This window comes from Orbicella faveolata, unplaced genomic scaffold (assembly GCF_042242905.1).
Source record: "Orbicella faveolata isolate gen_17 unplaced genomic scaffold, um_ofav_v1 contig_35, whole genome shotgun sequence".
NCBI lineage: Eukaryota > Metazoa > Cnidaria > Anthozoa > Scleractinia > Merulinidae > Orbicella > Orbicella faveolata.
In genome coordinates this window covers 27,107,501-27,131,312 of record NW_028301564.1, presented here as the reverse complement: position 1 = coordinate 27,131,312, position 23,812 = coordinate 27,107,501, and the positions used below count along the sequence as shown (strand labels likewise).

Genomic DNA, 23,812 nt, shown 5'->3' with positions numbered 1-23,812 from the left:
GGTGGTATAAGAGGAAAATATCGACTCACACGACGTTCCTATTTTAATTTCCTTTTTCCCGCTTATGATTCAATAGAATGAGTCAGTAATTAGAACAGAATACGTCAATTTTGGCGTTTAAACACTAAAGTGGTAATTTGCATAAAGAAGACGGGAAGTTCATATAAATTAACGCAGAATTTATGAGATCCTGTCATGAAAATTAAACTGATGCTCGTGGTTTTTTTTTTTAATTCCCTAGTCAGCCAAGATCCTAACATTTACACGGACTAGATGAAAGTCGTGGAATTTTGATCTCAGAGTCCTTGCTCTCGGTTCACGGTTTGACATTTTCAAATATAAGACGATGCAGGAAGAGGTATTCAGATTGTGACAGACCCTTAGGCTAGTTTTTGTCCGGGTGGGTTTGTTTATTCTCATAAACTGGATCATTGGATAATGCAATTCAAGAGTTTTCATTGGCTTAGCCATCGTGGTATATGAGCCATTATATTACACCATGCTTTACAAATATGTTAAGGATACGCGTAATTTTTGTAATTTTATTTCATTTTTGTTTTCTATCAATTATTTTTGGAGGCGTTTTTAATAAAACAGTTATAGCCAGCTCGGCGTTACGTGCCTCGTTGCATCTCATATCCAACGCGCGCGACTGGAACAATTGTTTATGATACAACGGACCAATTCAGACAGGTGCAGTTCCAAATTTTACTCACTTATTATTTTCATTGATGTACCAGTGACTTACGAAACATTTACTGAGAAAGGGTTTTCTAGTTGTTTTCAACATACCGTGTGGACGAAATTTTTTCGCGTCTAATTTTTGCGAGTTTTGGTTTTATTTTTTTTTTCAAAGATTCCGACATAAAAATTTTTCCGGCACAAATGTCGTGTCATACAGTATACAGGCCGGGGTCTCGTAGTGGATGTTAAGACGCGTTGTTCGCATGTAATTTCTCAGTCGTCACAGCATGCTTGCACTCCTTTCACATTCGCATTGATTGGAATGGTGCAGGCAATTTATAGCCGGCGGCAGTAAAGGCAGCTTTACAATCCAGTCCTATATCACCACTATACTGCAGCTGGCTTCAGTTACGGTTCCATCGACAGGTATCAACCTTCAATCCCCGTCATGTTGGAACACACACCTCCGACACCATACAATGCTGAATCAGTGGCGCAGTGAATCCGTGCTAGCTCCTTGGTCGGAGCATTTTAATTTCTCGATGAAGCTGAATGGTGGGTGGGGAGAAAGGGAAGAGTAGCAGGTATCTGTCAGTGACTCTCACCGCGTCATACCTATAAGGCATTGTAGCATTGGAGGTGGGGGATTACTACTTCAGACAAAAAAAAAATGGAAACGAACCGGAAAACGGATAAAAGGCGGACAAGATCATCCTTAGAGTCTCCTGTGAATGGCAGCTCAAAACAATTCAATTTGACAGCTACTTTATAATGTTTTAAAAAAATCACGGTCCGCGCTCGTCTGATGATTTACTGTAAATAGGGTAAAAACATAATAATCACTTTCACCATCATCATCATCATCATCATATATTTGCCACGTGAATAATAACAAAAGATATTGACAATACTCAAAAAGCGGCGAAGAGACCTCAAAAAGAAACCAGCAGGCTTATAACGGAGGCCTAATAATGACTGAGGCAATGTCCATTTTTAAATTCTCTTCCTAGGTATTTAGGGTGTTTAGATGACTGAGGCACGTGCCTCAGTTTGCCTGTTAATGGCTACGGCCCTGAACAAGAGCATAATCATCTGGCCCCGGTTGTTCGAAGGCTGGACAACGCTATCCACCGGATAAAACGCTCTCCAATGGATAAGTGTTCACAAAACAAACCGCGCTATCCACTGAATGGTAATTTATCAGCTGGATAGCGTTATCCACCTTTCGAACAACCCGGGCCTGATGCAGAAATTTGCTCCAGGCAGAGAATGAATAACACCCGAACAACATTTCTCTCAGAGGATTTTGTAACGTCTAGCTTGTTATTTTGTCGAATTTTGCTGGTTTTCAGTCGGTTGGTGAACAGTTTCTTCCTCTGCTTGTCTACATAAACTATAGACGAGGTGTACACTTCTCAAAGGTTATGAGTATAAATATAATGTGTGTGGTTGGAACTCCAGCTATCGAGTGGTCCCCTAATGTATGGATAAGTAGAGTTGAACCCCGCTATTTCGAACTCTCAGGGAAAACGGAAAATAGGCAGAGACTTATGTTAACTTGATGTAAGGCTTTTCAATTAACCCTATACTATTTAGCAATTGACTGGCCCCAAGGGAAAACAGTGAGTTTTGTTCCCCCGAGATCCTCAATGTTCCCCGAGGCAAATTGTTATACCTCCCAAATCAAAAATAAAAAACTGCAAAGAAATCGTTTGCTTGACGCCAACTGGCTCACAAATTTGCCGCAGTTTCAAGGAGCCCGACCTGATCACGTGCGAGTCGAAAGTTCAAGTTGTTGTTTCCCTAGAGAGTCAGTGTGTTTTGTTCGCCCTAGGGAGTAAGTGCGTTTTGACCCACGACACGTGGCACGTTCTCCTCCAATCGGAAAGCGTATTTGAGTTGGGAGGTATAACAAATAACAATACCAAAACATGCAAGATAGGATTTATTACAGACGATACATGCTCAGTTTACAAGTGTGAACCAGAAACCCTATTGGTACACCATCTTTTTGACTACGCTGACTCAGATCTTTTCTGGAGGATTTTGAATTTTACTCTAGTCTTTATCAAAAGAATTGGTATATCTAAGTTTACAAGATGCTTTAATAAGCATTACAGCTTCAGAATGCCCCTTACATTTTGATTTCTTATCGATAGCCAAACTATATATGGGATTGAGAAGGTCTCTAATAATTCCAAGTGTGGCTGGGCTAACGATAAAAATTAACTGATTGCAAACGGAAAAATGCATTTGCACGAAGAAAAAAACTTTAAATCAATTAATAAAAGGTTAGGTGTCAATTTACCCCGTCTGAATATATTCTTTAGACACTCCTTTTTTCCATACTTGACTGTAAATAATAAAAGAAAGAGGAAAGAAAACGGTAACAATAACTCAGTTGTAATTAACTATTGTATTTTGTAACTTTCTATCGCCTTTGAGATTGTATTTTAAAATATCAGTATTTATTATATGGAGAAGAGTGTTTTACTGGGAACTAAACCACTCGTAGATTCCATACGCCACTTCATCAGGGACCCGAGTGGCGTATTTTCCGTATGTCACCTTTGTGAGTGTCGTATCGTTCAATGACGTCACGATTCCCGCCTTTTGCTTTTGTTGAATTGGTTTCTCCATATAATAAAAAGAACATTACACGTTGGCTCGAAGATATGAATTTTATGTTCTCGTGGCAAGAACAATATCTCACGAGTGAGCGAAGCGAACGAGTGAGATATTGTTCTTGCCACTCGAACATAAAATTCATATCTTCTCGCCACCGTGTAATATCCTCTATGTATTGACTGTTAAGTTTGTATAGTAAGTTATATATATACAAGTGGCTTCCATTTGGCGCAAAGCTATGCTCAGATATTTGGCCGCGGATATATGATCTGTTCCAAGAAGCGAACGGCTTTCCGAGAGCAAAGCTCGGGAAAAACTATGAGTTTGAAGGCTATTCATTATTCTTCAAGTATTTTTGGCAACACGCGCAGGTTTGAAACTTGGAGAATATACATGACTGTTTTACTGGAAAATACTGACCACTTGTTAGATTTATACGAAACTACATCTAGGATCGGAGTAACGTATTTCCAAATCTTCACTAGTAAGTTGAGGATGTTTAGCCTCCAGTCTCATTAAAACAAGATTACAACAGTTACCTCATCTAAATCATGCTACATACATCAAATAAAATAAAAATGTTATAATATTTATACTTGTGTTAAGAAAATAAAAGATGTGTGTTGTTGATATTGGTGACACCATATTTCTAGTTCCTCTTCATGGTTGTTTGAGCACCATATAATAAAAAGAAAATTACACGGTGGCTTGAAGATCAATAATTTGCTCGTTCGCTACCATCGTTAATATTGTTTTTACTACTCAAAAACAAAATTGATATTTTTCCGTCGCCATGTAACATCCTCTATTGTATAAATTGGAAATACATGTGTTGTCCTCCTCGGTTTCATTTATCCCTGACATGTTTGCACATCCGTTGGAATTTTTGTTGCAAGAATTCGGCTTATGTTTCCTAACAGATGGAAACCCTCAGACATATTTCAGACAGAAATGACGAAGGAAGACACTGTGCGAAAATCTGAGTAGTCAAAACAGTCCGTGCAGACCGACCGATCGAAAGATAGTTCTTAACTGGAATCTGAGCACGTCCTAAACGTTGGATTCGTCTCTTTGTTCAACGCCTTCGTTGTCAACATTTCTGTTCTCGGCAACAGGATCCACTCCAGGTGCAAGTCGTCTCACCTTCCACCAACACATCAGTTTGTAAAATTCTTCTCGAAACTTTCGATTTGTGGCAGCGTAGATAAAAGGGTTTATTGTACTGCTAAGAAACAACAGAAAAATTGCTGATAACTGTATTCCTCGGGGAGCTGAATCTGGAGAGAAGCGCTTCCAGAGGATGAACACCCACATTGGAACCCAACAGAACAGCAATCCAGCCACAACGTACGACAAGACTCGACTGAGGTTTATCTCTTGAACGGATACTCCTCTCCCCGCTCGGTTATTCGCGTTGAGTTCTAAAGACGGAGCTACATCAACCTTGTGCTGGTTGACTTTCTTAGTAATTTGGTAATAGCTGAAAAAAGCGATGGAAATCGGCAGTACTAAAAACAACGCCCATACCACGCAGTAATGAGCGATTCGTTTTTCCATCGTCGTGAAAACTACACTGCACACAGCGTAACCAGGGTCGAATTCAAACTTGTTCCAATTTGTAACTCGAGTTACAATGACGTACAACGCTAGAGAAATCCACACGATACTCAACCAGATCTTGGATCTGCGAGGTGAAAAAATCTTGTTGTAGTGATGTGTCTTGACAATTCTCATGTATCTGTTAAACGCCGTCAAACCCATTATTGCTGGACTAACATTTGTAACAAAAACGTCAACAAAACCTTGAAGCTCGCATAACGCGTCGCTGAAATCCCATTTTCCAGTGATTAACACGGCTGAAGCCAACGGCATTTCCACTGTTGCACACAACAGATCGCTGGCAGCCAAAGCGATGATATATAAATTAGTGGTTGACCTCAGTTTCGAGTTTTTGTAGACTGATAGGCAAACTAGAGTGTTCCCTATGATGCTTATGATGTTCATCGCAACACACACAGTTGTTTCAATGATAACAACTTCCACGCTTCGGTTTGGCAAGTGTAGCGAAGACGACATCTTCCAGCGCCCTGTATTTAACTCCTGACAATGCCGGGTCTTCGTTGCGTCTTTCGTGCCTAAGGCTTCCCTGATCAAGTAACTCACGTTAATTATTAAAGAGCCCGATGGTACATTGCCTGGATAAGTTTATAGTAACTCTAAAGATGAAAACTGTTCAAATATTCCCAGTTTCCTTGTTTAAAACCTTTTGATATAGCTTACTCCAATCAAGGAAAATCATCAACAAATCGAAACAAACCGGGCGCCGTAATGACTCTAGACTGATCATGAGAGACACAAAAAACCCAGAGGCCTATTTTACGTTTAACTTATGCGTACGACAAAAAACTTTATTTTTCTTCTTTAAACACCTGTCAAAACAAATAGCTAAGGTGATTAAACAGAGAATATTATATTGTCTGACATCATGTTGGGTTTGCTTTCATCCTCTAACATCATCAACCAAACTACATTCTCTGCGTTGGTTTTTCTTCACAAAATTCGAAACAAGGTGGGCGAAAATGGCATTTTGTCACGAAAAAGTGGCAGCTGTTAGCTTTAGGACAAAACATTTCCATTGGTTCCTGACGTGGTTGGATTTTAATGCATTTTTTGAATAATTGACTTATTTTGCCACTCGCTCTATCATCAAACCGGATCTCGTCCCTAAAATCAAGTTTGTAAAAACAAACCGAAAACCCTTCGCAAATATCGAATGTCTTTTACACACTCCCAAGCCTGAATTTTGTTATCATACAATCCAGGTGCACGAATCCTGTTATGAACCAGTAAAGAAGCCTAAACCAACCTAGTTAAAACTCTTGAATTTTGGGAGAAGTTGATTACAGCTGAAATTTTAATGTACGCGCACAGTAATTGCCACCTGACTAATTGTTTTTTACTTATGACTCGTTTTGACATACACAACCTTTCAAATGTCATCTTGTTTGAAGTGAGTACCAGTGTATAACAAACTAAATTCAAATTATCTTCCAAAATGACGCTGCTGGGAAACCTTTCATATGAAAATGTGTGGCAGTTAAGGCCGATTTCTATATTATAATAGCTGTACCGGATCGTTTCGACAGCAATTGCTGAGACAAACCTCCGATCGTTGCGGAAGTACACTCGCATTTTTTTTTTTTCTACAAGAATTGTTTTTGTAAGAATATCGAGCTGAAATTTGTTAAATTTTAAAAATATAGTTAAGAATAAACCCGGCGCTGAGATTCTGAAAAGATCATAATTTTGTTTGCAGAAAATTTGCAAGTACAATACAATCAGATGCTTTTAACTAAACTGTATAAAAGTCTTCCTTTCTCTAGACGGCGAAACTAACAAAAACAGACAAACAAAAACAAAAAATCGGCCCTAGCCGTATGTTTGATGCTAATAAAATTTTTGAAAGAAGATATGTGTGTCATATCAGAAAAATAAGAATATTCAGCCTTGACAGGAAAAACAATAAGAGTGTAATAGCGATCGCAACGATCATGAGGAAACTAATGGCGGAGATTGTTACGTTCGTTACGATGAAAATATACCAGTGCAAGAGAGCAACATGATCATCTCTTGACCAGTGGGACTGTAAAGCGATCTTACTTTTCTTTACTTTTCTTTACTTTTCTGGAGCGTGGGCAACAATGTGTTGCCAATGGCAATAATAAAGTGCAAAGTGTAAAGTGTATATCTTTTTGAAAAATTGGAAATGTATGAGTAATGTTGTTGTTGTACGTTTGTTGTTGTTGTTGTTGTTGTTGTTGCTATTCCAAGAGCACGCGTTGGATATGAGATGGTAGATAGGGCCAACCAGTTGGCTATAATCATCTCAAATCCATCAAGCGCTTGTGGAATAATTGTTTTGTTAAAAACGCCCCCAAAATATAGAAAACTAAACTAAAATAAAAATAAAAATGCCCCAAACACGTACGCTTTTTATATTTGAAGAGCATGGTATAATGACTCATAGCCTCTGGTGGCTAAGCCAACTCTTGAATAACATTATTCATTATTAACAAATTTGACCCTTTTCAGAGCATTTTAGCCTTATATTCAACTTTTCGGCAGTGTCGCGCATCGCATGAGTTTTTTTTGCTCATTCCTACTGAATTATTCATTATTACATGACTGTGTCTCACAAAGACTGGTAACTACCGAATTTACGAATTTGATCGGCTGAAATCGATATTGATAGCAGTCTTGATTTTCCCATCTAGACCGGTGATGTTTTCGGGCGAAAAAGTTGCAAACTAAAATGCAAATATACTGACTATTTTCTCCTAACAATATTTATTTATGCAAGTGCCAAAAAGCCCGATGAGAAAAAAAAGTAAAGAGGACGAGCAAACTTTGGCAGAATTAAGTTCGGCTCATCGCAGTTTGCACGCAAAATGTCAGTTAGTACAAACCAGTTACATTAAATAAATTAAATTTTTCTTGTTTGCCATATAATAACCATCTTATTAACCGAGCTTAGTCAGTCTGTATGGGAGAATCTTGACCTCGATCGTGTGTACAGACCTCACTGTGTTCGGTCTGTACTCACGACCTCGATCAAGATTCTCCCATATAGACCTCCTGCTCGGTTAGCAAGAGCTAAATAATGATCCAGTTTTTAATAACAGGCCATATTCGTATTCGACTTGTAATGAATACTCCTGAGGGGAAATATCATTAAAAAGAGATAAATATCATTTGCATTTGAAAAGACTCCCTCATTAAACTCAGTTGCAAGCTAGTTCCAGTCTAATACTGAGAATACGAATATAGTCTATTTTAACGATGTAATATTAAATTCATACAAAGGTAACTTAGAGGAAGCAAATGCATATTGCTTTCTATGCTTACTTACACCTTTCTTTCATGCGTAAACGAAACAGATCGCCATGGTAATAAACGCTCTCCAATGAAACTTTACGCATTCCCATGTAGCGAGAATAAACGTATACAGTGAAATATATACATAGGCTTTATTCTGCTTCTTACATACAAAAAAATTATTATGAAAAAATTTCAGTTTCGATTCACTTGTAGCCTAGAGGGTGTGTTGTTTACCAAGATTGTTATCATGTTGAACAACAACCTTAAGGGCCGCAGTAAAGCACGCATTAATGTTACGACTTTAATTTTCTGGACACCTGCAAGTTTGAAAGTGTGCAAGTCAGCATATTGTTTAAATAATTTTAATTATTTCTCCGTTATATGTGAATATTATATTACATATACGAAGACCAAGTAAAGCATTACTTACTTAAAAAATATATTGCCTTATTGTCTATCGGTCAGACCAGAGGAATGACATGAACCATTTCTCCATTTAAAGCTGCTTGCGTGCATTGAAAGGAATTACTGATCACTCTATGCCTCAAGCAAGATGATTAATAATTTAAATATTCCCAGAAGATAGAACTCATTATCCCTGGTCATTATCTTCCATTTCTAATGACAGTCATGTTTAAAGGCAACCCTTGAAGCCAGCCTGATGTCTTCACTGGAATTACCTGATCGAATCTTGGCAGTTGTTGCCATTGAGACAAGCGTGTGTGTTGCCTTGAACGTCGTAAGCATCCTGGGAAATACCCTGGTTTGTTTAGCAATTTACAAAAATCGTAAACTACGATCAACTACCAATCTGTTTATCGTCGCTTTAGCAGCCAGCGATCTGTTGTGTGCTACAGTTGAAATGCCGTTAGCTTCAGCCGTGTTAATCACTGGAAAATGGCAATTCAGCGACGCTTTGTGCGAGCTTCAAGGTTTTGTTGACGTGTTCGCTACGTATGCTACTCCAGCAACAATGGGTTTGACGGCCTTTAACAGATACATGAGAATTGTCAAGACACACCACTACAACAAGATGTTTTCACCTCGCAGATCCAAGATCTGGTTGAGTGGTGTATGGCTTTCTCTTGCTTTATATTTGCTGATAGGTCGAGTAACAAACTGGAATAGGTTTGAATTTATTCCCGGTTACGCAGTTTGCAGCGTGGTTTTTACAACAATCGAAAGAAAAGGCGCACATTACTTTGTCGTGTTTGGCTTGTTTTCTCTCTTGCCGTTTTTCGTCGCTTGCTTTAGTTACTACAAAGTTTTTGCCCAACTCCGTCATCATAAGCCATCGTTCAACACCGTTATTAGACGCACGGGGAGAATGATTTCCGTGAGGGAGATCAACATCAGTCGGACACTGTCGTATGTGGCTGCTGGCTTTGTGTTTTGCTGGATACCACTTTCGGCGTTTGCGTTTTGGAAGCGTTTGTCTCCAGAGACAGCTCCCAGAGTTGTAGAGTTGTTAGTTACCCTTATGTTGTTTTTGAGCGCTTCAATCAACCCGTTTATTTACATTACCACAAGTCATGCTTTCCGAGGGGAATTGAACAAATTACTGTGTCGGTGGAAAGTGACAAGAATTGCACCTGAAGTCACTGATTCTGTGGCTAGAAAAAAAGCAGTTGGCAATGGAGAGGGAAAACAACAAGGCGAAATAAATGCTTAGTCCTGGGTATCAGCTGAATTAGACAACGGCTTCGTCTGTATAGGTTTATTCAACTAAACGGCCTTGTCTATAAGTTTATCCAAATAAAGGGCTTTGTCTATAAGTTTATTCAACTAAACAGGTGGAGAGAAACTTGGACTAAAAGTATCGAATTAACAGGAAATTTTGGATTCCATGCAGGTACTCTGTCAATGAAGACAATGAAAATATTCATGTTGTAGGCGCCCTTCGACTGGCAGGTGAATCTGTTTCAAGACTGTCTAAGCAGTCTAATCACCAGCTTTAAAAGCCAATATAATCACTACAAGTGATTATATTTTGGATTCCAGATAATATTACTATTACTGAATATAATAACTACAAGTGATTATATGAAAGATCACATATTTGAACTGTGGAGAAACTGCACCGGTATCGCAGAGGTCACGGGTTCGAATCCCGTTGAGGCCTAAATTTTTTTCAGGCTTTAATTTCACAACTGCTTAAGTTGTGTATATAACTGCGATGATCAATCATGTCTTAATATAATCATTGCTAAACAAATCAGTTTCAACGAACCAGACTCATAAACGGCCATCGACTGACAAACACTTTTACTTGGCTCTGCATGAGCAACAGCAGTTCTTATCAGAACTACCCAACACTTAGATAATCACAGTAAATGAACTAATGATACTCCTGACTCTAAAGCATTCACTTTCCTTCAGATTTCTATCAAGTTTATCAATGCTATGTTATGTTTATTTATACTCCAGTTAACAATTATTAATTGTGGTTTAGATGTTCCAAGTTCCATCTCAATGTCACGTTAATATGTGAACATGGTAAAAAATGACTTTGCCGCTGATATTGTCTCCTACAGGCAGTATTTCCATACACCCATATTGCCTCTATATGTTTCAAAAATCTTTAAATGATGGCACTACTGCATGAGCTCAAATTTCCTAGTTAAAAGTGAACAACACGTTCGACACGTTGTGTTTAGTTAATATGGCTTCCTTTCAAGAAAATAAGCAAAACTAATTTTATACAGCGTAACGACACGGTGACTCGCTTGGGCCCATTTAAAGCCTGGAACTTATTTCTGTTGTCCAATTTACACTCTTTTGGGGCGGATCTAGGATTTTTCGTAAGAGTGGTGCACCACTAAAGAATGGCATAACTGACTGATGACGTAAACAGATTTTATAAATTTTTTTTGCAGAATACCAGTTGTATTAGAAAGCCTCAGGTCATCTCAACCTCGCCGGGGGGGAGGGGGTGGGGGAAGGGTGCGCACCCCTGAACCCTCCCCCTATATCCGCCCCTACTCTTACAGGCGGTTCGTATCGTAGATGAATAAAATAAGTTAGCTTATCGAGTACACACTCCCTGTTAGATGATGCTCACTGCATCTGCTTCTTCCACAACCAATCACGGTTCAGTCCTAGCGTTACCAGGCTGACTTTCTCGAATCTGATAATGCGCTTTGCGATCCTGCATCGAGCTTGTAAATAATTAAGTAAGTAGGTAGTGATGAGTCAGTTTTTTTTTCTTATTCCTTCTTAAATGCTTTTAAATTTCCCTTTAACATATCACTGTTTAAGCTTCATTAACAATTTTAGTCAGTTCTACTGAATTACATTATATTACAGACAACAGAACGCTAAACCGTTTTCCATAACCAAACCTCGATCTTAATCTAAGATCTTTGATTTTGATGCGCAGTTGCCAACACTGTGCAAAGTTTACGTTTGTGGGAATTCGTTCTTGAATTATATTATCTGTTTTATAATCCATATTTGTCTCTGCTTCCTTCATGATGATAATTTTGCTTGTCTTCAATAAAGCGAGAGCCCGATACAAAGTTGTCTTTCATCGACGCTGAGGTTTCCCCAACATTCTTTAATCTCCCCACTCCGCTGGTTTGGCAACTTTTCATCAAGATCTTCAAACTTGCTTCCTTCAATGCATCCCAGAGTTCCTTGACATCGTTCTCTTCAAAAGGGTACAAGTGCACGCGCAAAGAATCAGTAAACACGACAGGATTCTGGGTAATGCCTACAGCAAATTAAAACTATATATATAAAGACATTTCGATTGTCATGGGAAAAGATTAATTATGAGTTCGACAAGTGTCACTTGTTAGGACACAGTAATATCAATGTATCATCGTTTGTCTCCACTACTTACTGCTACTCTGCACCAGGCGATATGGCTGTGCGTCACCTTATGTAGCACAATGGTCGGTGGCGATTCCATATTAATTTCATAAAAATAATCTGCAATTCAAACTCATTTTTATAACGTAAGAGGGTTTGCACTGAGCCTCATCCTCAAATAGAGGCAAAGACGGAACAAGTATTAAAAAGTCTTGCATCAATAATATTGTTTTTTATAATGCACCAGTTGATATGCCAAATGTAAATTACGGTAACCTTGCGTCAATTAGCCGAGCCTCTCTCAGGCGTTCAGTCGCGGCAAGAATTTGAAAACGCAACAATTACCGGTCATTTTTGTGTTTGAAAAAAGTTCATCGTTTTCTGAAAATGTTTCTTGTCCATACGAAAACGCAAAGCCGCGTTTTCAAATTCCTCCGGTTTGAACAGCGTTTTCGAAATGCCCCGTTTTCGTGACGGATTAGTGATTAGTGTTTCGTGTACGGTTGGTGGGCCTAACCGTACAAATATAAATTTAGGGACCTTAATCCACCACGGGAAAAAAGATGGCCGCTGTACATTTTACCACAACGCTTTGCAAACCTAACACAACCTACGAGGCACAAAGAAAGTCAATTTTTACTATTTTTTTTCCCAGTACTTAGGACATTGAGTAGCCTAGGTTTGAAGATTTCGTAACGTTTCTGTGCGTTTTAATGAACGTTGTTAAAGTTTTCGTGTGCTAAGAATTATCGGTAAATGTACCAGTCGCCATCTTTTTTCCTACGGTGGATTACGCATATACGACGGCAACGGCTAGGAAAGCGCCTAGTAAAAAAATGTGTTTCTATTTTACTTTGGAATTTGTTTTTGATTTAGATCTATTCGGTGTGTTTGTCGACATTAAAACTTGCCCCTGTTGAATATGCTACTAATGTGTTCAGTTCCAAATAGAAATACGAAAAATTAGCCGTTGTGGTTCACGTTGTCCAGGCAACGCAGAATTTGGTCAATTCACGTTGCTGTTTTGCAGAGGACGGCAGAGAAATGTACCAAGAATTATAACGCACGTGCACAATCACTGTTTTGCTCATCAAACCTTTTGTTTGGTGACGTTTTCGTTGCCGTTGCCGTTGCCGTTGCCGTTGCCGTTGCCGTCGTGTTTTGCGTAAGGTCCCTAAAATGTTTTATATAATATGCACCAGTACAGTTGATATGCCAAATGTAAATTACGGTAACCTTACGTCAATTAGCCGAGCCTCTTTCAGGCATTCAGTCGCGGCAGGAATTTGAAAACGCAACAATTACCGGTCATTTTTGTGTTTGAAAAAAGCTCAGTCATGATTATCGTAAGTTCACCGTTTCTTCAAAATATTCATACGAAAACGCAAAGCCGGCGTTTTCAAATTCCTCCGGTTTGAACAGCGTTTTCGAAAAGATCCGTTTTCGTGACGGATTAGTGTGGACGGTAGGGCTAACCGTAGAAATAAGGCTGGGTTTTTACATTTTTCCGGAGTAGTGTAGTCTCCTCCGCAGCCGTTATTAGGGTCGTCACGCAACGCTTCTCCCCGACTAACGGCCGTTAGTGGGGGAGAAGCGTTGCGTGACAACCCTAATAACGGCTGCGGAGGAGACTAGAAGTAGTGTGGCGAGGTCTTAGCTGGCGCAGCACGAAAAGATGGCGGAGCGACTAACTGAACGCCTGGTAAAGCAATTAAATTAATTAAATCTGTCAGCTGTTAGTTCTTGTGTGGCAACTGTTGAATAGTGAGATATAGGTTTTACTCTGCCCCTTATATACAAAAATTCTTATGAAAAAATTTCAATTTCGATTAACTTGTAGCCTAGATGGTGTGTTCTTTACAAAGATTGCTATCATCTTGAACAACCTTTAGGGCCGCAGAAGAGGAGGTATTAATTTTACGATTTTAATTATCTGGACACCTGCAAGTTTGAAAATGCGTAAGTCATCATATTGTTTAAATAATTTTAATTTTATACCTGTCATATATCAATATTAAAGATACGCAGACCAAGTAAAGCATTACTCCCTTAAAAAATTGCCTTATTGTGTATCGGTCAGACCAGAGGAATGACATGAACTCTTCCTCCATTCAAAGCTGCTTGTGTGCATTGAAAGGAATTACTGATCACTCTATGCCTCTAGCAAGATGATTAATAATTTAAATATTCCCAGAAGATAGAACTCATTATCCTCTGTCATTATCTTCCATTTCTAATGACAGTCATGTTTAAAGGCAACCCTTGAAGCCAGCCTGATGTCTTCACTGGAATTACCTGATCGAATCTTGGCAGTTGTTGCCATTGAGACAAGCGTGTGTGTTACCCTGAACATTGTAAGCATCCTGGGAAATGCCCTGGTTTGTTTAGCTATTTACAAAAATCGTAAACTACGATCAACTACCAGTCTTTTTATCGTCGCTTTAGCAGCCAGCGATCTGTTGTGTGCTACAGTTGAAATGCCGTTAGCTTCAGCCGTGTTAATCACTGGAAAATGGCAATTCAGCGACGCTTTGTGCGAGCTTCAAGGTTTTGTTGACGTGTTCGCTACATATGCTACTCCAGCAACAATGGGTTTGACGGCCTTTAACAGATACATGAGAATTGTCAAGACACACCACTACAACAAGATGTTTTCACCTCGGAGATCCAAGATCTGGTTGAGTGGTGTTTGGCTTTCTCTTGCTTTATATTTGCTGATTGGTCGAGTAACAAACTGGATTAGGTTTGAATTTATTCCCGGTTACGCAGTTTGCAGCGTGGTCTTTACAACAACCGAAAGAAAAGGCGCACATTACTTTGTCGTGTTTGGCTTGTTTTTTCTCTTGCCGTTTTTCGTCGCTTGCTTTAGTTACTACAAAGTTTTTACTAAACTCCGTCAGCATAAGCTTCAAGTAGTTCCGTCGTTAAACAGCGTTACTCGACGCACGGGAAGAGTGATTTCCGTGAGGGAGATCAACATTAATCGGACACTGTCGTATGTGGCTGCTGGCTTTGTGTTTTGCTGGATACCACTTTGGGGCGTTCGTGTTTTGGAAGCGTTCGCTTCCGGACACAGTTCCAAGAGTTGTAGAGTTGTTAGTTACCCTTATGTTGTTTTTGAGCGCTTCAATCAACCCGTTTATTTACATTAGCACAATTCATACTTTCCGAGGGGAATTTAACAAATTACTGTGTTGGTGGAAAGAGACAAGAATTGCACCTGAAGTCACTGATTCTGTAGCTAGAAAAAAAGAAGTTGGCAATGGAGAGGAAAAACCGCAACAAGGCGAAATGAATGTTTAGTCCTGGGTATCAGCTGAATTAGACAACGGCTTTGTCTATAGGTTTAATGAAATAAGCGGCCTTGTCTATAAGTTTATTCAAATAAACAGGTGGAGAGAAACGTGGACTAAAAGTATCGAATTAACAGGACGTTTTGGATTTCACGTAGGCACTCTGTCAATGAAGAGAATGAAAATATTCATGTTGTGCGCGTCTTTGGACTGGCAGGTGAATTTGTTTCAAGACTGTCTAAGCAGTCTAATCACCAGCTTTAAAAGCCAATATAATCACTACAAGTGATTATATTTTGGATTCTAAATAATATTACTATTACTGAATATGATAACTGCAAGTGATTATATGAAAGATCATATATTCAGTATATTTGAACTGCGGAGAAACTGCACCGGTATCGCAGAGGTGATGGGTTCGAATCCCGTTCAGGCAAGCCTGAATTTTTTTCAGGCTTTAATTTCACAACTGCTTAAGTTGTGTCTATAACTGCGATGATAAATCATGTCTTAATATAATCACTGCTAAATTAATCAGTTTCAACGGACCAGACTCATAAATGGCCATCGACTGACAAACACTTGCACTTGCAGGCCTGTCAATACAGGCTTCATGCAGGCCTGTCAATACAGTTTTACACGTCTCTCACAAATGTTCTTGTCAGTTTAATCGCTCCCAGAGGCCGGCGGATGTAATTTCCCGAAGCATTCCCTCAGCACGCCTGAGAATTTCATTGATCGTCGCCTGCGGTATCGCTGCTGAACGACTGGCATTCACAGCAGGGTTCGAAGCAGTGTTGGAGAACGAAGGGAAAAGCCTGGATGCTCCGCTTAGTAATTCGGACACCCAACCTTTGGTGCCTTCGTTCATATTTACTGACGATACATCTAAAGACAAAATGGCCGCCGATGATAAACATGTGACCTACACGCGTGACCCTGACCGAGCTCGCCCCAGGAAGATTAAATAGAATTTCGCAGTTTAAATCAAATACAAATACGTAAATTTACATAAAATTTCGAAAGTTTAAATTTAAATAGATAAAAAGGATTAAATCAAACTTAAGCAATTCAAAGAAATAATGCAATAAGGTTTAAAAGACATTTTAAAAGTTTCAATTTAAATGGATAAAAAGATTAAATAAAAAAATGAACTAGTATCGAATATAGTTAAATAAGTTTAAATAGAAATTTGTTTTAAATTTAAATCAATTTTGGACAAAAGCAAATAAGTAAAATCAAATATAAATCAACAAGGATTAAATATTGCTGCATATGGGCAAGCATAATGGGCTCAGATTTTCCTAGTTAAAAGTGAACAACAAGTTAAACACGTTGTATTTAGTAAGTATGGCTTCCTTTCACGAAAATATACAAAATTAATTTTATACAGCGTAACGACACGGTGACTCGCTTGGGCCTATTTAAACCCTAGAACTTAATTTTTTTTTCAATACGCCTCTGTCGTTCAATTTACACTCTTCAAGGCCGGATCCAGGATTTTTCCTAGGAGAGGGTGCACCACTAAGAAATGGCGTAACTGACTGGTGAAGTAAACAAATTTAAAACTTTTTTTTTGGCAGAATACCAGTTGTAATAGAAAGCCCCAGGTCATCTCACGGTGGGAGGGGGGTTGCGCATCCCCTACACCCTCCCCCTGGATCCATCCTTACTCTTACAGGTGGTTCATATCGTAGATGAATCAAATAAGGTAGCTTATCGAGTACACACTTCCAATTCGATGATGCTCACTCTAGCTGCTTCTTGCACAACCAATCATGGTTTATTCCTAGCGTTACTTTCTCGAATCCGATAATGAGTTTTGCGATCCTGTGACGAGCTTGTAAACAATTAAGTAAATAGGCAGCGATGAGTCAACTTTTTTTCCTATTCCTTGCTAAATGCTTTTAAATGTCCCTTTAACATATCCTTGTTTAAGCTTCATTGACAATTTTAGCCAGTTCTACTGAATTACATTACATTACAGACCAACAGTATGCTTGACCGTTTTCTATAACCAAATCTCTATCGTAATCTAGCATCTTTGATTTTGATGTGCAGTTGTCAACACAGTGCAAAGTTTACATTTGTGTGTATTCTTTCTTGACTTATTTTATCTATTTTATAATTCATATTTGTCGTTGCTTCCTCCAGCCGATAAGTTAGCTTCACCTCAGTAAAGTTCGAGCCAGACATAAAGTTGTCTTTCCTCGACGCTCAGGTTTGCCCCACGTTCTTTGCTCTTCCCACTCAGTTGGTTTAGTAACCTTTCATCATAATCTTTATCTCGCTTCTTCCAATGCATCCCAGTGTTCTTTAATCGTCTTAGTTCTCCTCAAAAGGGTCCAAGCTCATGCGCAACTGAATCAGTAAACACAACAGGATTCTGGGTAATGACTGGTATCGCCTGACGAGAGCTTCGAGCAGCTTCCTTGCAGCAAAGCTGCATGTTCAGTGTAAATTCCGCTAGATAGCTTGTAGATTGCTCTTGGGTCCGATGAGTGTTAAAGGAGCTCAGTCACGGTATTTTGAGTTATTTTGTCCTTGCACAAAATTACCTTTAAATTGAAGGAAACGTGAAAATAAAAGTTTACTAAAGTAGAAAAACATCTAAAAGATTATAAAAAACCTTAAAGAAACAAGAGTGGTTAAGAATGGAGAAGACTGACACGAATTACGAACGACGAACTTGAAATGCTGAACCATAATGTAGCTCCTTTAATTCCCCGCGAACTCGAACGTAAACTGAAAGAGTGGTATGGACGAGAAGGTTGAATTGGGTTGTGTTCTTTGTATAAGTGCCGCACCTTTGTTTCTCGATTCCAATCCCTCTCGTCTATAGAGTTTCGCCTCCCTGCCTGATTTCAAAAGAAAAAAAAACTGTCAGCAGTCTGACTTCCCCGTCTAACTTGCACAGTCAAGCTGCGCACGTCTTTAGGTTATTGGGGAGATAGTCCCTATTCCTCTAAAGCAGAGTATGCGACGGAGCTCTTTTCGAAAGAGTCGGTTCGTTCCGGAATAAATGAAGGGGTTGATGGCACAGCTGACGAATATGAAGTACGTGTCAATTAAGGGAACAATTCTTGGAACTGGTTTCGGCAAAAATCGAGTCGTTAGACCAGTAGCCCATCTCGGAATCCAGCAGAATACAAAACCTGCCATCACAAAAGCAAGAGATTTGCTTAATTTGATTTCCTGGACTGAAACTGTACCTTGATTATTAGCGGTAGTCTGTTGAAACGAAGGAGCCACAGCTAAATTATGTGATAGAATGCTCTTAAAAACTTTATAATAACTGAAAACAGCCACAGACATCGGAAAAACAAAGTACACGGACACGACCAAACCATAATGAATGGCTTTTCTTTGCTCAGTATAGTGCTCAACACTGCATGCAGCAAAACCAGACACAAATTCGTATTTCTGCCAATTTGTTACACGCGCGATAATGAGGTATAGAGCGAGGAACAGACAAACGCAAACCAGCCATAACTTGGAGAGGCGTGGTGAAAAGATTTTCTTGTAATAGCTTGTCTTGTTTATTCGAATGTATCTGTTGAAAGCCGCGAGTCCCATGATTGCTGGAGGACAAGAAGCGGCGAAGACATCGACAAAGCCTTGAATCTGACAAACGGCATTGCCGAAAACCCACTTTCCAGTTATTAAAGTGGAGAGTGTTAGAGGCATTTCCATTGTGGCACAAAGAAGATCGCAGACGGCCAGGGCAATGATGTATATGCTTGTTGTGGATCGAAATCTAGCACTTTTATAAACTGCCGCGCAAACAAGGATATTTCCTAAAAGGCTGAAAAAGAGAATGACTGCGCAAATCGTCGATTCCAAAACAGCGATTGCAAGATTTCGCTCTGAAAGAGAAAAGTTTGCCATGTCGAAGACAAATCATGAGTCCAGGTGCTCAGCTAGCGTGAGAGCCTCAGCACAGTTGCAAATACAGTTGTATATGTTACAATTAATTTTCTCTTTTGTGTGATTGTGTTTCCGCCCCCGGCTTTTCAACGAATTGACAACCACTGTGATAGCTTTTTGTTTCTGACTATCTTACTTTACGGTTCCATTAGCATCGGGCCCTCCATTTGTTAATTTTTCGTTTGCCATTGTTTGTCCGCTAAAAAAAGAGTGAAAAAAAAGGATACCTTTTAGGGCGCATTGTTTCATTTGAAAACACTTTTCCTTACTTATGAATCTTTAAGGTAAAATATATCCTCCCAGGATGTTTCCATGTGGCGTGCACAATTTTCTATGACAAAATTAGAAAATTGAGTTTGGCATCTCTTGATCGAGAATTGACGAGGATTGAATGTTAAACAGTTCTGATTTAAAGTTAAGGAATAAGTTGATATTCGGTTAAGCATTAAGAAGAAAAGTGTCATGAATGTTAAATAATAAAGTGCCTAAATAGTTCTGTATGTAAACCGACAAGAAGCGGAGTGAATGGATATTATTGTTCCTCAAATATTAATCAGTAGTTACTTATCCTGAATTTAAATTTAGTTGTAACTTCTCAGTTCTGAACGCTCACTTCTCAAGAAGTATGTTGATACATAAGAAACTTCAAGTCAAAGATATGATTTATGTTTTCCAATAATGCGTTTTATTGTCATGGTTACCACCGCAGTTTGCGCGTTATTTCTTGCTAAGCTACGATGACCAAAGAAAAAGAGAATTTGGATATAATCATGACAAGGAAAGCATGACTTCCATTGTGTACTTTTTTTAACACGTCTTGTGAGGAATAATGCTTAAGTACAGGCAGAAACGATGCAGAAGGGATCATTAGGTCTCACAATAAAGAAATGCTTTTAACAATTTTGGTAGTCAAACAAAAGAAGAGCTTCTTTGACAGAATTTACATTTTAATCCAAAGGGTGACTTTACTTTTGAAACACCTGGCATGAAAGACATTTAAAAACTAAGCGGAAAAAATAATATCAATATCTTGTCGTTTGACACAAGCAGCCGCTTGTTTGAAATCGTGTAACAATATTTATAAACTAAAAGTAACGAGGTAAAGTAAAAAGGTGAAGTAAAAGTAACGAGGGTTACAAGCGAATTACCACAACATTCATTCAGGAGTAGCCCGTCATGCTACTAACCCATGCCAACCTATGGTCATGAATTTCACTCATGCGTAAAATAAAAATCTAAAAAAATTCAGGAATAAAGAACACGGAGGTAGGGAGGGACGGACGGACGGACGGACGGAGGGAGGGAGGGAGGGATGGATGGATGGATGAATGGATCGATGGATCGATAAATGGATCTATGGCTGGATCGCTGGACGGACGAACGGATGGATAGTGATAACGGACTCTTTTTTGCGGCCCAAGTGAAACGCTCTCATGCAAAGTTGGTCACCCCAATAACCGAGTTCCACTGTACGCGAGAACAACATCTTGTCAATGAACCACTCGTTTATTTTACAATGAAAAACTATAGACAGACAATTTAGAGTGTTGAGAAATCGATCATCTTGCCGGGTATAGCGAGTTAAAACTCAAAGTCAAGAATAAAAGCTCGAATAATTCAAGACGATTCTGGCTTTAGCAGGTTTATTCTACTCCGGGTAAAAGACTAAAAAAACCTACACCTAAAATAACATGAATTTAGTACGCATTTAAAAATATGACCCTTATATATAGTTCGATTCTAGCCCGGACTACTTTCAATTAAAAGTGAGGCAAATTGTAAAGACCTTGTTAAATCGTTCCAGACTCGGATGCCTATATAAGGCGATTGTTGTGAAGTCATTGTTTACATTTTTCCTCAGTCAGCTCACAACTATGCGTCATGTAAGGCATCATGAACTATCAACACAGGCCAAAAGGAAAGTTGGACGGCCAAGGAACGACTGGAAGCGGTCCATATTGCAGTTGTTGGAAAGAGCTGGCTACTCCCTGGGAGAGCCAAAGCATTGGCAAAGAACCGTGTTGGTTGGAGGGTACTAATGGACGTCCTACCCTCCCCCGGATAATGATGACGATGAAGGCATCGTGATAGATATGAATTTCAACTGTTCTTTTAATAAAAGGTTTGGTTCTTTGGGTGTGATATTGAAGGAAATTTGACTTTCAGAAAATGCACCATTCTGGGTTGCAACGGCTAATGAATCCGAAACACATTTTTTGTAAAATGTTGGGTATCTAACCCAACGACCAACAAAGTATATAAGTATAGTATATAATGCATCAGACCCAAAATGTCTTGGGACAGTTAATCATGCCATGACCTTTCAATATTCAGAGCTGATACATTTGAAGCTTCATCAGAAACTGAATCGTTATTATAATAAAGCAATTATTTTAATGGCAGAGATTCCCCTACAAACTATGAAAAAAGATCGCCCAACTCTAGCATAATACTGACGAAGGAGTAATAACTGAAATAATGTCCTTATAGGATCTTCTGCTATAATCCTTTTCGAGATTAACTTTCCTTATTTGCATTACAATGTAATCCAAGATGTATGTGAGGCAATTTCGGGCAATTTTATAATTTATGCCCTAAATTGCCCGCCATCCACATTGCATTATATTGAAATGGAAATGAAAAATGTTAATTGTCTCAGGAGCAATTCATTGGAAGAACAAAAAATCGAATCAGATGCCAGTATCTTGGAATAACTAGTCCGACAAGAGCGATTTTTAATTGAGTGTCGTGAAAACAAAAGCAAACCAGTTTCTCACCAATTAGACTACTCAGCCAATCTCAAACCGTGGAAAAACCAATTCAAGACCAAAGTAATTGCCTGATTACCCTCGACACTCAATTGAAAACCGTTCTAAAGGCGTTGAAATATAAATACCTGGCCTTACAAATTATCAATCGGTTAATTTCCAACATCATTCACCAGGTTACTGCTCTATAAGCATTATGTCTATAATGTGCTTATTGGATCACTGTATGGATTGGATCAGAGCAGTTTTCAATTATGTATCCAAAGTAATCACTCTGGCCAATGACAAATTACACAGACAATCCAGTGAACCAATCAAACCCCCCTAACAAATTAATTAATGCCGGCATCGATAGCTCAGCCAATCAGACTGCAGTATCTGCATCTGTATACTACATGCAGTAGGACTATACTGCTGAGCAAACCGGTTCAGTATTTACGTTATTAGAATGGTAGAATTCTACTAATCCATGATATATTACTGATATAACTAGCAAGAAAAATCAAAATATGCAACTTTATGACAGAAATTATTGGAAATTGGCTTGCATTAGCTTAAAATGTTTCAAGGCATTCATATTTAAGTTACCAGTTGGTAGGCTCTGTAGTCATTATCGCAGTTTATTTCTGTTTTTTTGTACCCTTTGTGGATCCGGTTTGGGAGGAGCCAGCTTTCTTGGGCCCGCTCTGGGCAGCCCTCGTCTTAGCTGTTTCTTTATCTCGCTCTTTTTTCTTTTGTGTTTTCGTTCCAGGTGTCGCTTCCTTCCCCGGCTTCGGTTTACTCTTTTTCTGTACCTTTTCTTGCTCAACTTGAGAAGAACCAGCTTCCTTGTCTTTTTCGAGATTTTCACCTTTTCCTTGTGATTTTCCTTTCTTTTTGTCATGTTGCTCGTCACGTCTGACTTCTTCTTGGTTCTTCTTCTCTTGCCCCTCCCTCTCCTCTTGCTCTTTCATGGCTTCCTCTGCGTTTTCTTCTGGTTGTTCGTCATTAGTTGTTACTTTGTTTACGTCTTCGCCTGGCAGTGATTCCCTTGGTGACTTTCTGGATCCGGTTTGGGAGGAGCCAACTTTCTCGACACCACGCGGTTGGGGGGTCGTCTTTATAGCTGCTATCTTAATTTCTAATTTCTTCTGGTTTCCCTCCACCGTTGGCAGTGGTCTCGATCCCTGTGATGGACAATCTTTAGAATCACGTTTTTCCTCGGCAGTCGTGACCCCGCTCTGGACAGCCCTCCTGCTAGCTGTTTCTTCATCTTCCTCTTTTTGCTTTTGTGTTTTCGCCTCAGGCGTCTTCTCTGCCAGTTTCTCAGGCACCGTTTCGGCCAGTTTTGGCAACGGTCTCGGTTTACCCTCGTTCTCTGTCTTTCCTTGTTCAGCTTGAGGAGGACCAGCTTCGTCGTTCTCTTTGATATTTCCTGCTTTTTTTCCTTCAGATTTTCCTCGTTCGCTATCATGTTGCTCTTCATGTTTGAATTCCTCTTGGCTGTTCTTCTCTGGCTCTTCCTTCTCCTTTTCCTGTTCCATGGCTTCTTCAGATGTTTCTTCTTGTCGTTCATTGTTGATTGTTAAGTTCTTCAGATCTTCGCTTGGCGGTGATCCCTCTGGTGACTTTTTCCCAATACCGGAACTTTTGTCGGGAGATCTTTCCTCTGTGTTCATTTTCCGTTTCTTGTTACCTACACTGCTTTCTTCATCGTTTGGCTTATTTTGATTTGCAGGTTGCAAATGATTGCCGCGGTTCCCTCGCTTTCTCTCGCTTGGAGCGGATTTGGGCTTTAAATACGTTACAGATGGCCTTTTCTCTCCTTCTTTCACTTCCATC

At 39.3% G+C, this 23,812-nt stretch overlaps 4 protein-coding genes and 1 pseudogene across 4 annotated transcripts in view; 2 read left to right on the top strand and 3 right to left on the bottom strand.

Moving 5' to 3' along the window:
- Positions 1-2,616: 2,616 nt before the first annotated feature.
- On the bottom strand, positions 2,617-5,681 carry LOC110043531 (melatonin-related receptor-like). Its single transcript, XM_020748994.2, has one exon. It carries the CDS (start codon positions 5,386-5,388, stop codon positions 4,363-4,365), a length of 1,026 nt encoding a protein of 341 aa, XP_020604653.1. The 5' UTR covers positions 5,389-5,681; the 3' UTR covers positions 2,617-4,362.
- A 2,929-nt stretch (positions 5,682-8,610) lies between these two features.
- On the top strand, positions 8,611-11,708 carry LOC110043396 (histamine H2 receptor-like). The gene has a single exon (XM_089273813.1). It carries the CDS (start codon positions 8,852-8,854, stop codon positions 9,860-9,862), a length of 1,011 nt encoding a protein of 336 aa, XP_089129939.1. The 5' UTR covers positions 8,611-8,851; the 3' UTR covers positions 9,863-11,708.
- A 2,316-nt stretch (positions 11,709-14,024) lies between these two features.
- LOC110043397 (histamine H2 receptor-like) lies at positions 14,025-17,380 on the top strand (annotated as a pseudogene).
- A 50-nt stretch (positions 17,381-17,430) lies between these two features.
- LOC149104073 (melatonin receptor type 1A-like) lies at positions 17,431-19,664 on the bottom strand. Its single transcript, XM_089273685.1, has one exon. It carries the CDS (start codon positions 19,182-19,184, stop codon positions 18,231-18,233), a length of 954 nt encoding a protein of 317 aa, XP_089129811.1. The 5' UTR covers positions 19,185-19,664; the 3' UTR covers positions 17,431-18,230.
- Positions 19,665-20,710: 1,046 nt separating this feature from the next.
- Positions 20,711-23,812, bottom strand: part of LOC110043524 (uncharacterized) — a 3,988-nt gene continuing 886 nt past the window's right edge. Inside the window, exon 1 of the mRNA XM_020748986.2 lies at positions 20,711-23,812. This exon is cut by the window's right edge and continues 886 nt beyond it. Coding sequence (XP_020604645.2) covers positions 22,612-23,812 — 1,201 coding nt within the window. The 3' untranslated portion in view covers positions 20,711-22,611.

What these genes read in the sequence shown, in the direction of transcription:
- LOC110043531 (XM_020748994.2), bottom strand. Translation starts at nt 5,388, where the DNA reads ATGTCGTCTTCGCTACACTTGCCAAACCGAAGCGTGGAAGTTGTTATC.
- LOC110043396 (XM_089273813.1), top strand. Translation starts at nt 8,852, where the DNA reads ATGTCTTCACTGGAATTACCTGATCGAATCTTGGCAGTTGTTGCCATT.
- LOC149104073 (XM_089273685.1), bottom strand. Translation starts at nt 19,184, where the DNA reads ATGGCAAACTTTTCTCTTTCAGAGCGAAATCTTGCAATCGCTGTTTTG.